Source organism: Etheostoma spectabile, chromosome 20 (genome assembly GCF_008692095.1).
Source record: "Etheostoma spectabile isolate EspeVRDwgs_2016 chromosome 20, UIUC_Espe_1.0, whole genome shotgun sequence".
Lineage (NCBI taxonomy): Eukaryota > Metazoa > Chordata > Actinopteri > Perciformes > Percidae > Etheostoma > Etheostoma spectabile.
In genome coordinates, this window is record NC_045752.1 from 8888139 (window position 1) to 8903603 (window position 15465).

Here is a 15465-nt window from a genome sequence, read left to right on the forward strand (position 1 = left end):
GCACACTCTGTATCACAATATATTCTGTTTTTTTATTTTATATATAAATGCTTCGGAAGGGGTAACATACTGGCATAGCATCTGCATGGCAGCTATTACTGTAGCCAACTTAAGAATGTTAACCTTTAATTAAATCGAAAGACATGTTGCAGTGCAGGGTTTCCATTTCTGCTCAGTGTGAGTCTTTACTGTATTATGCAGTCATTTACTGTAACTTTCTCCCACCCACACACCCACACACACACACCCACACCCACACACCACACCACACACACCACACCCACACCACACACACACACACACCCACACACCCACACCACACACACACACACACACCACACACCCACACACACACCACACCCACACACACTGTGATGACTACTTTAGTCCTATAAATGTGACACAAGTCATTCAAGTCATGACTTCAAGAGACAAGCAGACTTTTGTGTTTGTGTGAATTGTTCTTGTGTCTATGAGGTCTAATTAAATTTATTATTATACTATTTTTTTAGAGGCCACATTCTAAAGTTTGGGGTTTTAATCAATTTTAAGAGAATATTTGGAGGATAATGGCAAATATTTGTAGGTGGTGCAATCGTCATAACTTTGTACAAAAAACTGTAACTTGCTAAGAAAGAGCAAATTTCTTAATAAAAAAAAAAAAAAAACAGTAAGAATAAGAAAAAATAAAGTTTAGTGCATTTAGCAACATTTATCAAACTTCTCAGAACACAAATCTGCAAACTTTCATAAATAACACGTAACAATAATAGTGCTGCACACAATAGCAAACAGCAGCATTTCTTTGTTCCAGGTCTGAAGAAAATGTATAACACTTGAACAAAAAAATCTTAGTGGATCTTCACTTCTGCCCTGATTTAAAAAACATAAAAATGCTGATTATGTTATTATCCAAAAATTGTCAGATTAATTATCGACCCCTAAGTAATCCCAATCAGATCTATTTTTGGGTGAAATTTTGAAATAGGAGTTATATTCTTATGAGTACATTTACATAATATGTGGTGGATGAAATAGTAAATATTTATCATTCTTTTGTGGTTACACAATTTACCATTTTTAGGTCCATTTGATCCTACCTTTTGTTAAAGAATTGGTGCGAATCCTACTTAGAATGAGATAAAATACACAAAAACACAAATTATACATTTGAACAAAACTCAAGGATGCTTTTAAGAAAGTTTTTCAAAGATTTGTTATCTTGCCAACCCTTATTCGTCATTGACCCATTCACGCAGATGCAGCCAAATGATTTACAATTGCAAATATGTGGTGTTGTGTTGATGCTAGAATTAATGAGAAACATGCCAAACAGATAGGAGCAGCACAAAGGAAGCACTCATTGATGCAGAACCGCACACACATGGAGAGTTAAAGCCTGCAGTGTGGCGCTCTCCTCTCTGAGATGATCCACAGATCCCAGTCAGGTTCTACAGTCAGGACGGCTATTAAAAGCCAAACAGTCAGCCATACCCCGCAAGGTAGCCAGCAGTACTGGGCCAGAACAAGTGGCTACTTTCTTAAAACACATGATCCTCACTCAAGCTGCAAGCAAAGATTACAAGGCTGCTTTTGATCAGAGACACCCTCTGTGCTCTGAGCAGTCATCCTGGTGCCCATTGGGAAAGTGTAACGATGAAATAATGTTATCACAGCTGGATGCATTTACACAGTGACGAGTGGCTTGATCCACTCAGGCATTTGTACTAAACAGTATGTTACCATGTCAGTGAAAAAACAAATGCAGAGCAACAGATTGTTTACACTCTATTGGGGTGTCTGAACAACAAGGCTAGATTATGTGTCGAAAGAAAGCCGCCTCGACACTGTTTCTTGATTATAAACTTTATTATATCAAAGATTCAGCGTCAATTTACAAGCTCTGCAGAAGCTTGGAGAGTGGTAACCCAATGAACACCCTTTCAATACATTAGACATACTTTATATAGGATATGTTTAAGTCACATGTTAGAGAACATATAGGATATGCTACGAGGCAAACCGAAGATCACATCCAAGTCATCACTTTTTAGCCCAAACATCCCTTCCAAAGTTCACTTCAACTCATGACCAAAATACATTGCAAACCCCCTTTGCATCCACAGTGTTTAATTTGAACAGAACCTGATTCAAGTCCCAAATCATTAGATACTACACTATACAAAAGGTCCTGTGTGGGCCATGCAGACTCAGGGTGCCAACCATGTCCGTGTACCCTTGGGTGCAGTCTCTATAGGCTCCTTCTTTCTTTTCTACTGTCCCTTTGACATTTCTCAACAAGCTTTGTTTAACACCACTTACCCCTTTTGATGCATGCAACTTCTAGCAAACACATAATTACAGCGGCAGATGAATAGAGGGAAATATTTTTAAGAAAGAGTCTGCGGTAGGTACAATTAAAAGATGCAGTCTACTGCTGACTGATTACATCATCTATTAGATACAGTATATTCATGCTGCATGTCTCCTCCACAGTGTTGAATAATGTTAATGTATAAAAGTATAAGCAGGAAGCGCTGTTTAATAGCCCCTTTCGCTATGTAACTCTTAGCAAACAACTACCAGCTGTACAACCATTTGATTTATAATATGAATTACTTGCACAGAGAGACACAAGGAGAGAGAGACTTCTGCATGTATTCTTAGCAAATTTGGCCAAATTTGGAGCCAACACAGACTTGCCAGCAGATACTGTTGCTGTTTTCTTGTCTAGTGTAAAAGAGGGTCACTTACAACACCCAGGTAGAAATTATCTACTCATGCAGGTCTTGTGTATCCTGGATTGTGCCCAGCTTGCTTAGTATACTTTATGTTCTATGTAAGCATAATTTACATGGGGCCAAAGACGGGTGAAGACATTACCACGTGGCCATGTCTCATACCCTGCAAATACTTCCCTGCTGTTATTAATCAGTAATATTTAACAAACAGCTGAACGAGTTGTGTCCCTTCTGCAAACTGCAACATGTCATTATTGTGGCTGTTTGATTTCTCCATGTTAAACATTGAGTATGGGTGGTCTAAAAAGAAGATGTTGCTTTTTATGTGAGGGACTAAAAATTTGACATTTATATGTGGGCCTGTATCTCAACAAGATGTCTATCTACATTTAACAGGAAAAACACACCAAAAATGTTAGGCCAGAAATGTAAGCTACTCTGTAACTATCAATTTGGAAAAAGAGTTATATGGGGTACCCTGGGGGTTGGAGGCACAAACTCCCAACAAAAATATAAAGCATCATTAATGAATACTGAGGCCCTTTGATAACTAGGATAGTCTTTTTTTGCCCAGTAAAGCAGCCCATTATGAGCTTAAACAACTGTCCGTTTGTGACTACTGGTGAAAACTTTCAAGTCACGCACACAAAAAGACACATAGTAAGACAAATAGTACAATATCTGCAGTCCTCAACAATACCAACATGCCATATCCCACTAGAATCCCTACTTCTGCCCCAACTAAAGGTCAGTTGTATTACCAAGGTGTTACAAAAGGTGTTTATCTGCTCATTAGCTCAGTTAGGATCAGTGGCCTAATGACTTTGTAACAATAGGTAGTGTAGCAATGAATGGCATTGAATTCAGAGAATAAACTCCCAGCCTTGGCAACCACTACCTAGATGAAAAAAGAAAGCAGTCAGTTGCTATGATACAGCCCTGAATATGCAGTAAGTCCTCAATGGTGTGCTAAGAGTGAGGAGACAACCTTCAAGCATCTGATCTGTACAAATGACTTTGCACTCTGGCAAGACTCTGTAGTCAAGTACTCAGTTTGTAAGTGTTGATCTACAGTGGAGCATGCAGACTTTGTAAAGACTATGTAATTCACAGCAAAAAATCCACTCAAAATCCAGTACTCAAAACTTCACAATAATGCTCAAGTATCAGAACAGAACACAGCACAAAAAGCAGGTTTTCTGTCATGTTACAAAAGACAGTAAATGTTACATAAGCATGTTAAGCAACTGACATTTGCTGGCTGGGTGAATGTTCTGTGGTTGTTCTATAATGGCACTGTTCGGCTATGTCACTACTGACAGCATTTACTTCCCTAACGGCCACTGGAAGATGTTTCATTTGAAGCCGTGTCCCATTTTATGAGTGTGATTTACAGTCAAAAAAAGCAGTTAACAACATGGGGTAGCACACTACAACATACACAAAGTTTTTTCATCTCTCTCCCTATTTCATTCCTCACGAGAGAGAACGAGTGCAACACAAATACTGAAACAACACCGATACTGAAAGTCAATTGCTACTTTATTGCAGTCACTTTCTTTTAAAACGTAGCAGCAGATATAACTCAGAAACACAGAAGTGGCAGGCACACACACATGGGTGATGTAAACTGCTGAAACCTTATTGACTGGACACAATCAGCATGGTATTTTGCAGGGCAAATCCAGACAGCTAACTATACTATCTGTCCAATCTGAGTTTTTCTGTTGCATGACTAAAACAACCTTTGAACATATGTTTTTGGTGGAACACTCATGTTTTTTGGTGGAACACTCATGACCAATTGTGATTGGTTTAAAGAAATGCCAATAAACCAGAGCATGTTTTTCTTTCATCCAAAAATTATGTGTGGAGTAGCCAGACCCTCCCCCACAGCGCTATGGAGGAAGGTCTGGGAAAGTGAGACTAACTAAAGTGAGTTAACTGTGGTATTATATATCCCTTATCACAGGTCCATTTATACCTAAATCCCAATCTTTCCTAACCACAGATTGTTATTGCTGATTGCTAAAGTTAGCAAAATTAGTATAGTCATAATTAGGCCCGTTACTCGATAAATCCAGCCAGTGCAGTCTGACAAGCGTCCTGATAACTGTGTTTCACTTAGACTATAGAGATAACTTGTAAAACATTAAATTGAATGGTAGGTATACCACTTAAAGCACAGATTATATAGACATTTGTGGCACAAGTGACAAGATTCAAGGGAATCAATGGCATAAAGCCCTGAGGAGTAAACATTGTGAATCAATTTGGTATTTAGTGGCCCAACTTTTCAGATGACAGTGCAATTTGTAGTTAGGGATGATCAATACTCAGATTGACCATTTATTGGAGGGGACAGCCACTGAAAAGTAAGGTGACAAAGGTTTGGTGAATGTGTCCTGTGAGGGACAATGAGCTGAACACCCTTACTCACTTACCTCAATGGAATTACTAGTATAAGTGCAAAGTCTCACTAATAACTATCCATGTCCTCTCATTTATATTCTATGCATCTCCTTCATCTCATTGGACTCCTGGCCAAGCAGTGAATAACCCAGAAAGTAGCAGCTGTTTCACATAAGAGTTTTGTAAAAATATATATATATATATATATATATATATATATATTATCTATAATATATATGCCTCAGCCCTATGTTTGCATCAAGGGGGTAAGCTAGCCTCGACAAAGAGTAAAACCTACAGAGCCAATTTGATGCTATCAAGCCATCACCTGCGGTTAGCATCCTATTAACTTGCATTCATTTTGGCGTCACCTTGACAACAAATAACTTTACATCTGAAGCGTTTAAACACTATTTGTCCATTGTTTATTTCTAAAGAAACACGACAATGTATAAAACGTTTCTGTAAAAATAGGCAAACGATTGTGTCGTAACTACGCAACTTACTATTGCATGGTAGAGGAATTACCGAACAGTACAGGAGAAGCTTGCAGGCAGTTTTGACTTACATTAGCTGTTTAGGTTTAATTACTAATGTTAACTAGCATTTTAGTTAGCAATAATTAGCCTGTGCCTATGTTATCTCATAATATACAGTATACATACACTCTCCGTCTCTGCAAGATTGGGAATTATTGAGATTTCTCTTGGCACAGCTACCAGATGGTTAACAACTTTCAGACCGGTTGCTCACATCACATCTCCGGCTTCAAGCGTAATTGAAGGCTGCGCAGTAACGCTCAAACCTCACCAGAAAAGTGCTTCTAATAGCCTTCCATTTTTTTACTGTCTATGGTTTGCATAGGTGGCCTGAAAATTGAACATAATAGCTACCAACATTTTTAGACTGTAAAATGCCTACTATTACAACTATATAAGTAAAAATATGAACTGCAATGGCCCTATCATACCCAAAGACAAATATTCAACACTGTGTTTGCTTGTTAGCATTTATCTACAATCTACAAGATCAGATATGTCTAATTGCTTGGCCTGTAATTTGAAGCTGTAATGTTCTCTGTACCGACCAGCCATGCACTGTGACCAATAACCAAATCCACCAACCCTCATTTCATCACAGCATTATCAACGGAACTAAACTAAGCTGAGTCATGTGGACATCCACTTTCGAGGCAATGCAGAGCACTTCAGAGCAAAGAGGAATGACAGATGCACAGATTTCCCTGCCTGTCTTTACATTAAGAAAGCCCCCGCCTATGTGTTTTGTTCGATCACAAGGGACAAAGCACTGCAGAAGACACAGAACTCAATACTTTTTTCCCTAACATAACACAGGCCTCATTTAACATTGTATTGATTCATTTAGTATAATGGCAAGAAAATGATGAATACCATAGAAATAAAATGCAGTTACTTTTCATAGGTGTTTTTTTGTATGCTAGCAAATGAATAGCTGTTTGTTAAAATTGAGGCTTTCTTGATTTGTTAAAATCAAGAAAGAAAGTGGATGCTGAAAATGTAAAATAAACCTAAAGAACATGCTTAATTTTTCAGTAAGCCCAAGAAAAGAAATGCTGAATGGTAGCTTGCACTGAGTTACAGAAGCGTAGTATAACAAAGAATGGGATGTTAGGACTTCATCTCTCTATGAAGTAACAACATTATTAATACTAATACACTGGTCACTGGAGCAAATGTATCTACTCTAATATTATATTTAATGAACTATAATCAGCCAATACAGAATATTTATCTTTATATCCAAGATAAATTATTACACAATGCTATTTGTGCTGGATAAACATGTGGATTGGCCTTCTTAAAGATATCACTGACTCTTCTTCTATGATCAATTCTTCTGTTTCCCTGGATTAAATGTCACACACAGACAAGCCTAATTAAAGTCTAAGCTATTTGTATGAAGATTTGCATTGTCTGTAAACCATCACTGTGTTAGCTGCTGTTAACCACCCAGTAATGTTAACAACATAACAACAACTATTTCCATATTTCCCACGAGGACTCACACATGCTTGTGTTGATTGTGTACCATAATAATAATATTAATAATGGCAGGAGACAGCACATTTCATTAGAGAGAGCCAAGGGGAAAGAAATCAATTTAAGGCATAAGATTTCCCAGAGAGGCCCAATTAAAGACAAAGGGGACCAGAGGGCTTCAAATTAAGACCAGCGGTCCCGAGCCAGGGGCTTTGGGGACTCATTCAGCAGCAGGGTACCTCAGAGGGAAGCCAAATTCTGATTCTTTAGGTAAAACTTTTCAAAACCTTATTTCTTAAAGTCCACTCATTGAGGAAAATACTAACATTAGTGCTAATGAGATACGTATTCTGATTGTTTTACTAAGATTCAAAGATATCAGCATCATGATTTTTACAGTAACTGCCAGTCCTCACTGCATTTTTTCACTATTTATTTCAAACTTCAGTTTACTAATTTTAACCAATCCATGCGGTGTGTTACAGTTAGACGCATAGATATAAAACATCTTTGGTTATCCCTAACCCTTTGGTCAAGTCATCTATGGTTAGACGTGTGTCACTGATGGCAGAGAATTGTCAGTGGATAAAAGAAAAGCTGGGGGGGTCAAACCCTTAGCACTGTGTGGGCTCGGAGGCCTCCAGTACAATAGCCTTGCAGAAAATGCAACAGCAACAACAAAAGCGGGCTTGTTATTGTGATAAAATACATGGCCGTCGACTGTGACAAACTGCAATCCAATATGTCACATTTAACAGAAGACTGATTGTACAGCTGTGCAGCGAGTCTTTTGTGACCACAGGACACACAGCAGCACCGCCTGTACAATGTGACCTAATGCCAAGACTGCATCTTGGTATCAGACATTGTTGGAACAATGAAATGATATATGAGCTATAACACTAGCATGCCTACTGCATATTCCTCAATAGAAACATTCAAGTTCCGCTGCTCTGAGATAAAATAGCAAAGCTGGAAATTATACATTTCTTTTGTCATTTAATAGTGCAACACAATTCAGAGCAATGTGCCAGCCACTGGACATAATTTCTCAGTGAGGTAGAAGTGTATTTGTCAAGTATAGCCAGTTTACAGTACCACCACACGCTTGTCAACAACAATCAGGAACGGTCATTGCTGACACTCACATCATCCAAAATCTCTACTGATCCAAATAGTAAATATTTACCATTTATAAATATTATGCCAAAGAAATAACCCTGAGAACAAAGAAACCAGACTTTTTAAGGGTTAAACCACATCATTAAAGTCATCTTATGAGGTTTAGATTGTCTAGCAAACACAACACGGTGCAGGTGGAAATTTCCACACTGCCATGCTCCAATGAGACATCCTGTAATGCTGTCACCCTGCTAGATGCAAGCTTCCATGAAGCTAAACCACCTTTACCTAGAGCCTTCAATACATCACACAAAAGATATAGTATACCATCTCATTTGACAATTTGGAAAGGCATGCATCAGTCACTCAACGACAATGAAGAGCTGCACAAACAAACAGCAAGTTGTTATGGTTCATTGTATATGTGTGAAAAGGCCAGTGGAGGGATTCATCAGCAGCCCAGCTGCTACATATTGAAATAGCTGCAGCTGTGGCAGGACTTCTCAGCTCATGCTACAACCTAACAAAATACGAAAGCCTCAGAGGAAGTAAACATCTTAAGATCAATCAATCAATAGTAAATAAATAGCTAAATGCCAATGTTTCAGTTGAGTAGAAAACTTTCCGCATAATTAAATAAGTACCCAGATTTCTGGCACAAATGATGTCTGCTTGAAAAGCATACCAGTGTGATATTAACATGCATCCTCCACACCAAAAAGCAAAAGTTCCACCCAATTGGACCTGATTAAGTCAAATGGCCAGCTCTAGCCCTAAAGGGATTGAGATTAAAAAAAAAAAAAAAAGCAGTACAAGTCCTTGTGTGCCATGTGGTGATATTAAATATAACTAAACTTGTCTTAATACAGTTATCTTTTGAGAGTCCAGTGGGCATATACAGTTCTATAGCAGCAGCCAAACAAGAAGATGTTTAAAGCAAAGGGTGGGAGGGAGGCCGGATGAGATGCAGTAAAATGTCAACGATTTTCTTGATGAACACTGTCAGGTCAATGTCTTCAAGGCTATGAGCAGCACTTCATAATATACATGGACTTCACTCCACAAGGTTTATGATGAGCAGAACAACAGCTTAATACAACCAAATCTGGGTTAGACACAGTTTGGGATCAAGATGTGTGATTTGAGCCTATTAATCCAATTTTTAATACCATAACCCCTGAACCACCATGCACAAAATGCAGGAGGACTTAGTCAAAGTAGTAACAGCATGTTACTGAGAAGGAACAGGCTGTATATGCTACAGAAAAAGAAAGAAAGAGAGATAAGAAGAGAGGAGAAGCACAGTGTCAGTTCAAATTTCACAACTCCCATTATAGCTCTGACACAGGCCAGTGCCCAGGCCTGTCTCTCCCATGGGATACATAGAGTCCTAACAACATACAGTGAGCTACCACACTACAGCAGCTTCATAAAAATGAGTGTCGATGTCCGTGGGCCACACAGATCATACTGTATCTGATTGGCTGTATTGATTTTTTGTGGTGTTGACAGCGGCCCGGGCACAGTAGGGCACCCAGTTGGCCGGAAGCTAACAAACCACATTTTCACAAGGGTGACACCTGTCCAACAAAGCAGTCAGACTCTAGACTATTTGTAACATTTGTGCAATGCCACTCAGCCAGGATTTATTTAAAATCGAGAAACAACTAAACATAGCCAAGAATAAATCAATATGAATGTTTCAATAAACAAATACATGGCACAGTGGGTGACTTCTCATCTCCTGAATGCCAATTGCTTGACTTCCTCAGACTACAGTGCTATGGCACTAAAGTAAAGTCTAGACAAAAAATAAGCTTTAGAATTTATATTATATCGAGATTATGATACAAGACTAGATATCATGTTAGATTTTGGATATCATTATATCATAATATTGTGTATATAAGTGTTGCCTTTTCCTGGTTTTAAAGGCTAAATTACTGTAAAGTTATGTCATTTTCCAGACTGTTGTAACTGTTCTATTATTTGCCTTTACCCACTTAGTCATCATATCCACAGTACTGATGATTATCAAAAATCTCTTTGTGTAAACATTTTGCAAAAGCACCAATAGCCAACACTACAGTAGCGACATCAAGGTGTTGGTCCAAAATATTGTGATTTTTGATTTTCTCCATATCGCCCAGCTCTACTTTAGAACATGCAAAAAACTATTGTTCATGATTAACAAATGTGGTTATGGTCCCAGGGTAAAGGATCAGAATTGGCAATGTAGTAAATGAATAAACTGTAGCCATCATGTTAATGTAAAACTATGTTGTAGCATTGTTGTATGTATCATGCTAATGCTGTTATCTGTTATGTTGAGTTAAAAAGTGGCATGCTCTGTAGATGGAGCAGCTTAATCCAAAAAGTTTTTCAAACAGTTACAAATTACATTATAATAATGATTATAATACTTATAAGTATTTATTGTAATAATAAATTACAACAAAGTAGAGGACACTGTGAGGTTCCATTAAGGTATACTCACTGTTTGACTTATTAGAGGCACAGTAATGAATGCACTTGAACCTTTCTTCTAAGTTCAGAGAATGAGTTTATGATGCGGACAGATCACTTTAAAAGGTGAAAGCTCTCTCAGCAAGATTCCTCACACAAACTGGAAAGAGTCATAATCCAACATTTCAGTCTGCACAAGCAGGAAGTAAGGAAAATGAAAGATGGTTGCATAGGTTTGCTGTTTGATCCACAACAAGACAAGTAGTTAAGAGGTTAGTCACATTGTGTACGTTTACATGAGCACAAAGTTCATTGGCAAATAAACGTGATTTTTCCACATTATATTTAAAATCATTTTATCTAAAAGTGGTGGCCACACTTGTGAACCACCAACACTTTTTTTAAATGATTTGAAACATGCAAACGTTTTCTATCACAGAGTTGAGAATACTAACATATGTACAACAAGGCTTTACTGAGTTCCAGTGTGAAGAGAAGAGTGAATCATTATGCTTGCATGAGAGTGCTTGGCAGGAGCAGGAAACAGACTCATTTGTATGTGACCTCATGCTGATAAGGAAAGCGTAAGATAAATAAGGGATTCTGCCGCTGATGACACTGGGCAAAAAAAATTGCACAGCAAAACGTTGCCAGCATAAGAAGAATCCAAAAGAAGTCCATTTGTGAGGAAAGATCTATCCTAGATCTACACAAGAAAGTGCTACTCATACTGATGGTGTAAATTATGGGACATGACAGTGGATTCCTGGTGTTCACACTGGTAAACTTGAGTTTCATTCCAGAAAATGTACTTTTAGTGCAAGAGAACATCGCCTGATGTTCTTACTATTAAAACAATATTTGCTACTGTGTGGGTAACACATTGTGGGTATCAGATAACTTGGAGGGACATTTAAGAATGCACCACATTAAAAAACAATGAAAATTGCAATGTAATTGGAGTACCCCCCTTTAGTTAATATGGGATATCTTTAAATTAAACAAGCCAAAGTGGCACTTAAAATGTGTGTTTTTTCCACAGGAGCCTGTCTAAATAAACTCGGATCTATGCTGTATCTACTTGACTGTATGCTTCCACACACCACCACAGGCTCTGGTGAGTTTTGTAATCACTGCTATGCTAATGTGCTTTGCATTTGCATGTGCGATTGAGTAGGTGTGGTGCCTGTGAATGTGAAAATTAAAATGTATTTGCAATGCAAACGTTTTCAGACATTTGCAATGCATGCCACTTCAGAAAATGATCACTAGCTAACAATAATCCCATTATTCCAGGCTAATCTCACCTACAGTGGTCGCCCTACCCATTTCAGCGCTGCCTCAAAATGTGAGAAGATAGAGACAGAGAAGGTGTGGTGCTCTCTGTTATCCCAGATGAGCAATGGTGACCAGCAAAGTCATCTCTAACCATGAGCCACATGTTTGTTTTTAACTATCGTTTGACCTGTTTTAGGTTTGCAAATCTAAAACTAAACAAACTGTAACTCCTAAAGGATTGGACTTCTAAAACATAGGCTTTGCCTGAATACAAAATATAAACTGCATGTCTTTCTCCAAACAGTGCTTCAAGTGCCTTTGAATCGAATAATGTCATGCCAACTCCAACATGATTTCATGAGCAATTTCACGTTACAGGTTCCTAACATTTTCAATCTTTGGAAACCATTTTACATAAAAACTAAATGTTGTTGTCCGTTTCTTAGCAATGCAAAACTGGTATCATTTAGCAGATTGGTCATTGCGGCCTACACACTATTCTAGGGCTAACGTTAACTTAAAGTTAATGTTTGGTGAAATGTAACAGTTAATCCAGTGAAAGGCAGATCAAAGCCTCTCAGAGGGGCTTCGGAGCCCAGTGTAGGAACCACTGGATTAGGCTTTTGAAAGGGGACTATCTGATGATAGTGAAAAAAACTGTTATATTCTGCACTCGTTTTGAGTAAATCCGCAATGTGACGTTAACATATTACGTTAAAGGCTAAGCTAACGTTTGGGGGGGGGGGGAAACAGCGCTGCGCATCATCGGTCTCTGCTAATGTTATATTCACTTGTGCTAGCTAACTACGATTATTGTGCCGTTTCAAATGTATTATCAAAGTCAGACGGTTCGTGTATTGATATTTTCTCCATCCTAAAACATACCTGGTCAACAGGGAGATTGATAATTTCGCTGATTGGCTGCAAAAGAGTAGATCCAGTGCATGATGCTGTCGTTTGGGTAGCCATGCTTGGTCGGTGTCCGTAAATCCTTTCTTTCTCCTTCCTCCGGTTCCTTTCACTCCCCTCGGCTGCTGCGATGATAAATACACCACCACCGCCGCCGCTGCTGCCGCTGCTGCTGTTGTTGCGACGGGCTGTACGGTTGTCACACACAGCGCACACCCAACAAAGAGTAGGCAACAAAACCACGACGAGATTTTCACTGCTCGACCACTTTCTCTTCGGTCTAACGTCGTATCGTTCAGTAGGAGTCGGCGACCGTGGCGGTTTTTGTTTTATCGCTGTAGCACTTATATTTTAAATTAGCGTAAGCGGGGATGTTTTAGGTAGCAGCCTACTCTACTGGCCAAAACATGTTAACATATACTCAATATCTGGTGTTCAAGTGTTCATGTTGTGATCATTTGTTGTAGGTTTATATGTCTTGTGTCAAAAAGTAATATTTGCGCCGGTTTTTACACGAACAGAGCAATTTTGCTAACTATCATTTTTGGCGCCTGCTCGTCCAGTTTAAAAAAATATTTGTACGCCACCCACGACTGGACCATGGTTACTGTGATAGTAGAGTAGGCCTAAGACATGAACTATCTTAATAGCAGAGTCTCTGTGACAACAATAGACATGGTGATGATGTGGGTGGAGAGATGGCAGACCAGCCCTCCGTTATTATAACCATATATTTTGACCTATCGTGTGGAGACCGTGAATCCATCAGCCAATAACACTTTGTAAAAGGAAGAAGGGTCTTGATTTACAGTCTTCAAAGCAAATTGTAACTGAATAATGGGGACTGTCGTCACTCCCCACCCTTTGCCCCGCCCCTTTCACATTTATAGCATTCCACACATGAAGGACAAAAGTGTGATGTAAGGGGGCATTTGGCAGACTTCATTTGAGGAAATGACTACGATGAGTCCAGTGATGGTTTTTTACACACGCACAAACACACACACATTTTGACATTGTGCAAACATTTAACAATCTAGACATGGACATATAGTTTTTTTATTAGATGTATTTTGTCAATAGATCATAGGACCCAGATGTAACCCGTTTCTTGTGTCAATTTATATATTCTTTTTTAGTTGTAAGACAGAAGAAGAAAAATAAACAAAAACATAAGGCAGGATATTACCTTTCCCATAATATTGATTGGAAAATATTGACTGCATCATGAAGTAGTTTTGAGGCAAATTTGTGATATTGGGCTACATAAATAAACTTGAATATGAAATATGTATGAAATAAGTATATGAAGTATGTAAGGAGCAAAAGGTTTTTTAATTCATTAAATAATACTTTGTTCATCCCACAGTGGGGAAATTCCCTTATTACAGCAGCACCAGTTTTCTACAGTAAAAGCAAAAAAATAAACAAACAAGTTAAACAGACTATAGATTGGATGTAAAGTGGCGTCAAAAAAGGTATTGTAAAGTGTGGTTGCCATAGTACAAAAATCAATATTGCAGTGTAAGTCAGTGAGGTTAAAATGAAATTGAATATGTAATTAAAATACTATAGCAAAAGTAGGTAACCATAATATAAATTGTATTTACCTGTGACCATAAATAATATTGAAAAAGGAAGTACTTGTAATTGAAAAATATAAATACAGATAATAAAGCTATACACAGAGTGTTTGGAGTGAATGAAAAACAGAAACAGAAACTACAACATTATCAGGTAGTGCAGGTGTTGTAGAGTCTGACGGCGGTTTGGATGAACGACCTGCGGTACCTCTCCTTCTGACACCGGGGGTGTCTCAGTCTGCTGCTGAAGGAGCTGCTCAGGGACCCCACAGTGTCATGTAGCGGGTGAGAGGTGTCGTCCATGATGTTCTCCCCTACTTTCTCCATGGGGTCCAGAGGACAGTCCAGGACAGAGCTCGCTCTCCTGATCAGTCTTTTGAGTCTGCTCCTGTCCCTGTCCGAGCTGCCCCTCCTTCAGCAGACCACAGCATAAAGGATGGCAGAGGCCACCACAGAGTCATAAAAAGTCCTGAGGAGAGTCCTGCACACTCCAAAGGACCTGAGTCTCCTCAGCAGATGGAGCTGACTCTGGCCCTTCTTGTAGAGGTCATGGGTGTTGTCAGTCCAGTTCAATTTCTTGTTCAGGTGAACGCCCAGGAATTTGTAGCTCTCCACTACCTCAATGTCCGATCACTGGATGCTCACCGGTGAGAAATGGGATGTTTTCCTCCTAAAATTGTCGATAATCTCCTTTGTCTCGCTGGTGTTAAGCTGAAGCTGGTTGAGCTCACACCAGCTGACAAAGTCCCTGATAACCGACCTGTATTCTAGATCGTTCCCCTCAGAAACACATCCAACAATGGCTTGACAATAGTGTCATCAGAGAACTTCTGGATGTGGCAGTGGGTGGTCTTGTGAGTAAAGTCTGAGGTGTAGAGGGTGAAAAGGAAGGGTTAGAGCACCGTACCCTGAGGGGCACCTGTGCTGCAGTGC

The 15465-nt window shown here is 38.9% G+C and overlaps 1 protein-coding gene and 2 long non-coding RNA genes across 3 annotated transcripts in view; 2 read left to right on the forward strand and 1 right to left on the reverse strand.

The window, feature by feature from the left end:
- Positions 1 to 3621, forward strand: part of LOC116669602 (uncharacterized) — a 13227-nt gene extending 9606 nt beyond the window's left edge. The window contains exon 3 of the long non-coding RNA XR_004326821.1: positions 3609 to 3621. This is a non-coding gene — a long non-coding RNA (uncharacterized LOC116669602). The remainder of the gene's footprint in view (positions 1 to 3608) is intronic.
- mboat2a (membrane bound O-acyltransferase domain containing 2a) overlaps positions 1 to 13225 on the reverse strand; it is a 43671-nt gene extending 30446 nt beyond the window's left edge. Inside the window, exon 1 of the mRNA XM_032499507.1 lies at positions 12926 to 13225. Within this exon, the coding sequence (XP_032355398.1) occupies positions 12926 to 13009 (84 nt within the window). The 5' untranslated portion in view covers positions 13010 to 13225. The remainder of the gene's footprint in view (positions 1 to 12925) is intronic.
- Positions 11387 to 12639, forward strand: LOC116669604 (uncharacterized). The gene is made up of 3 exons (XR_004326823.1): positions 11387 to 11543; positions 11805 to 11879; positions 12059 to 12639. It is a non-coding gene; the product is annotated as an uncharacterized LOC116669604 (long non-coding RNA).
- Positions 13226 to 15465: the final 2240 nt, after the last annotated feature.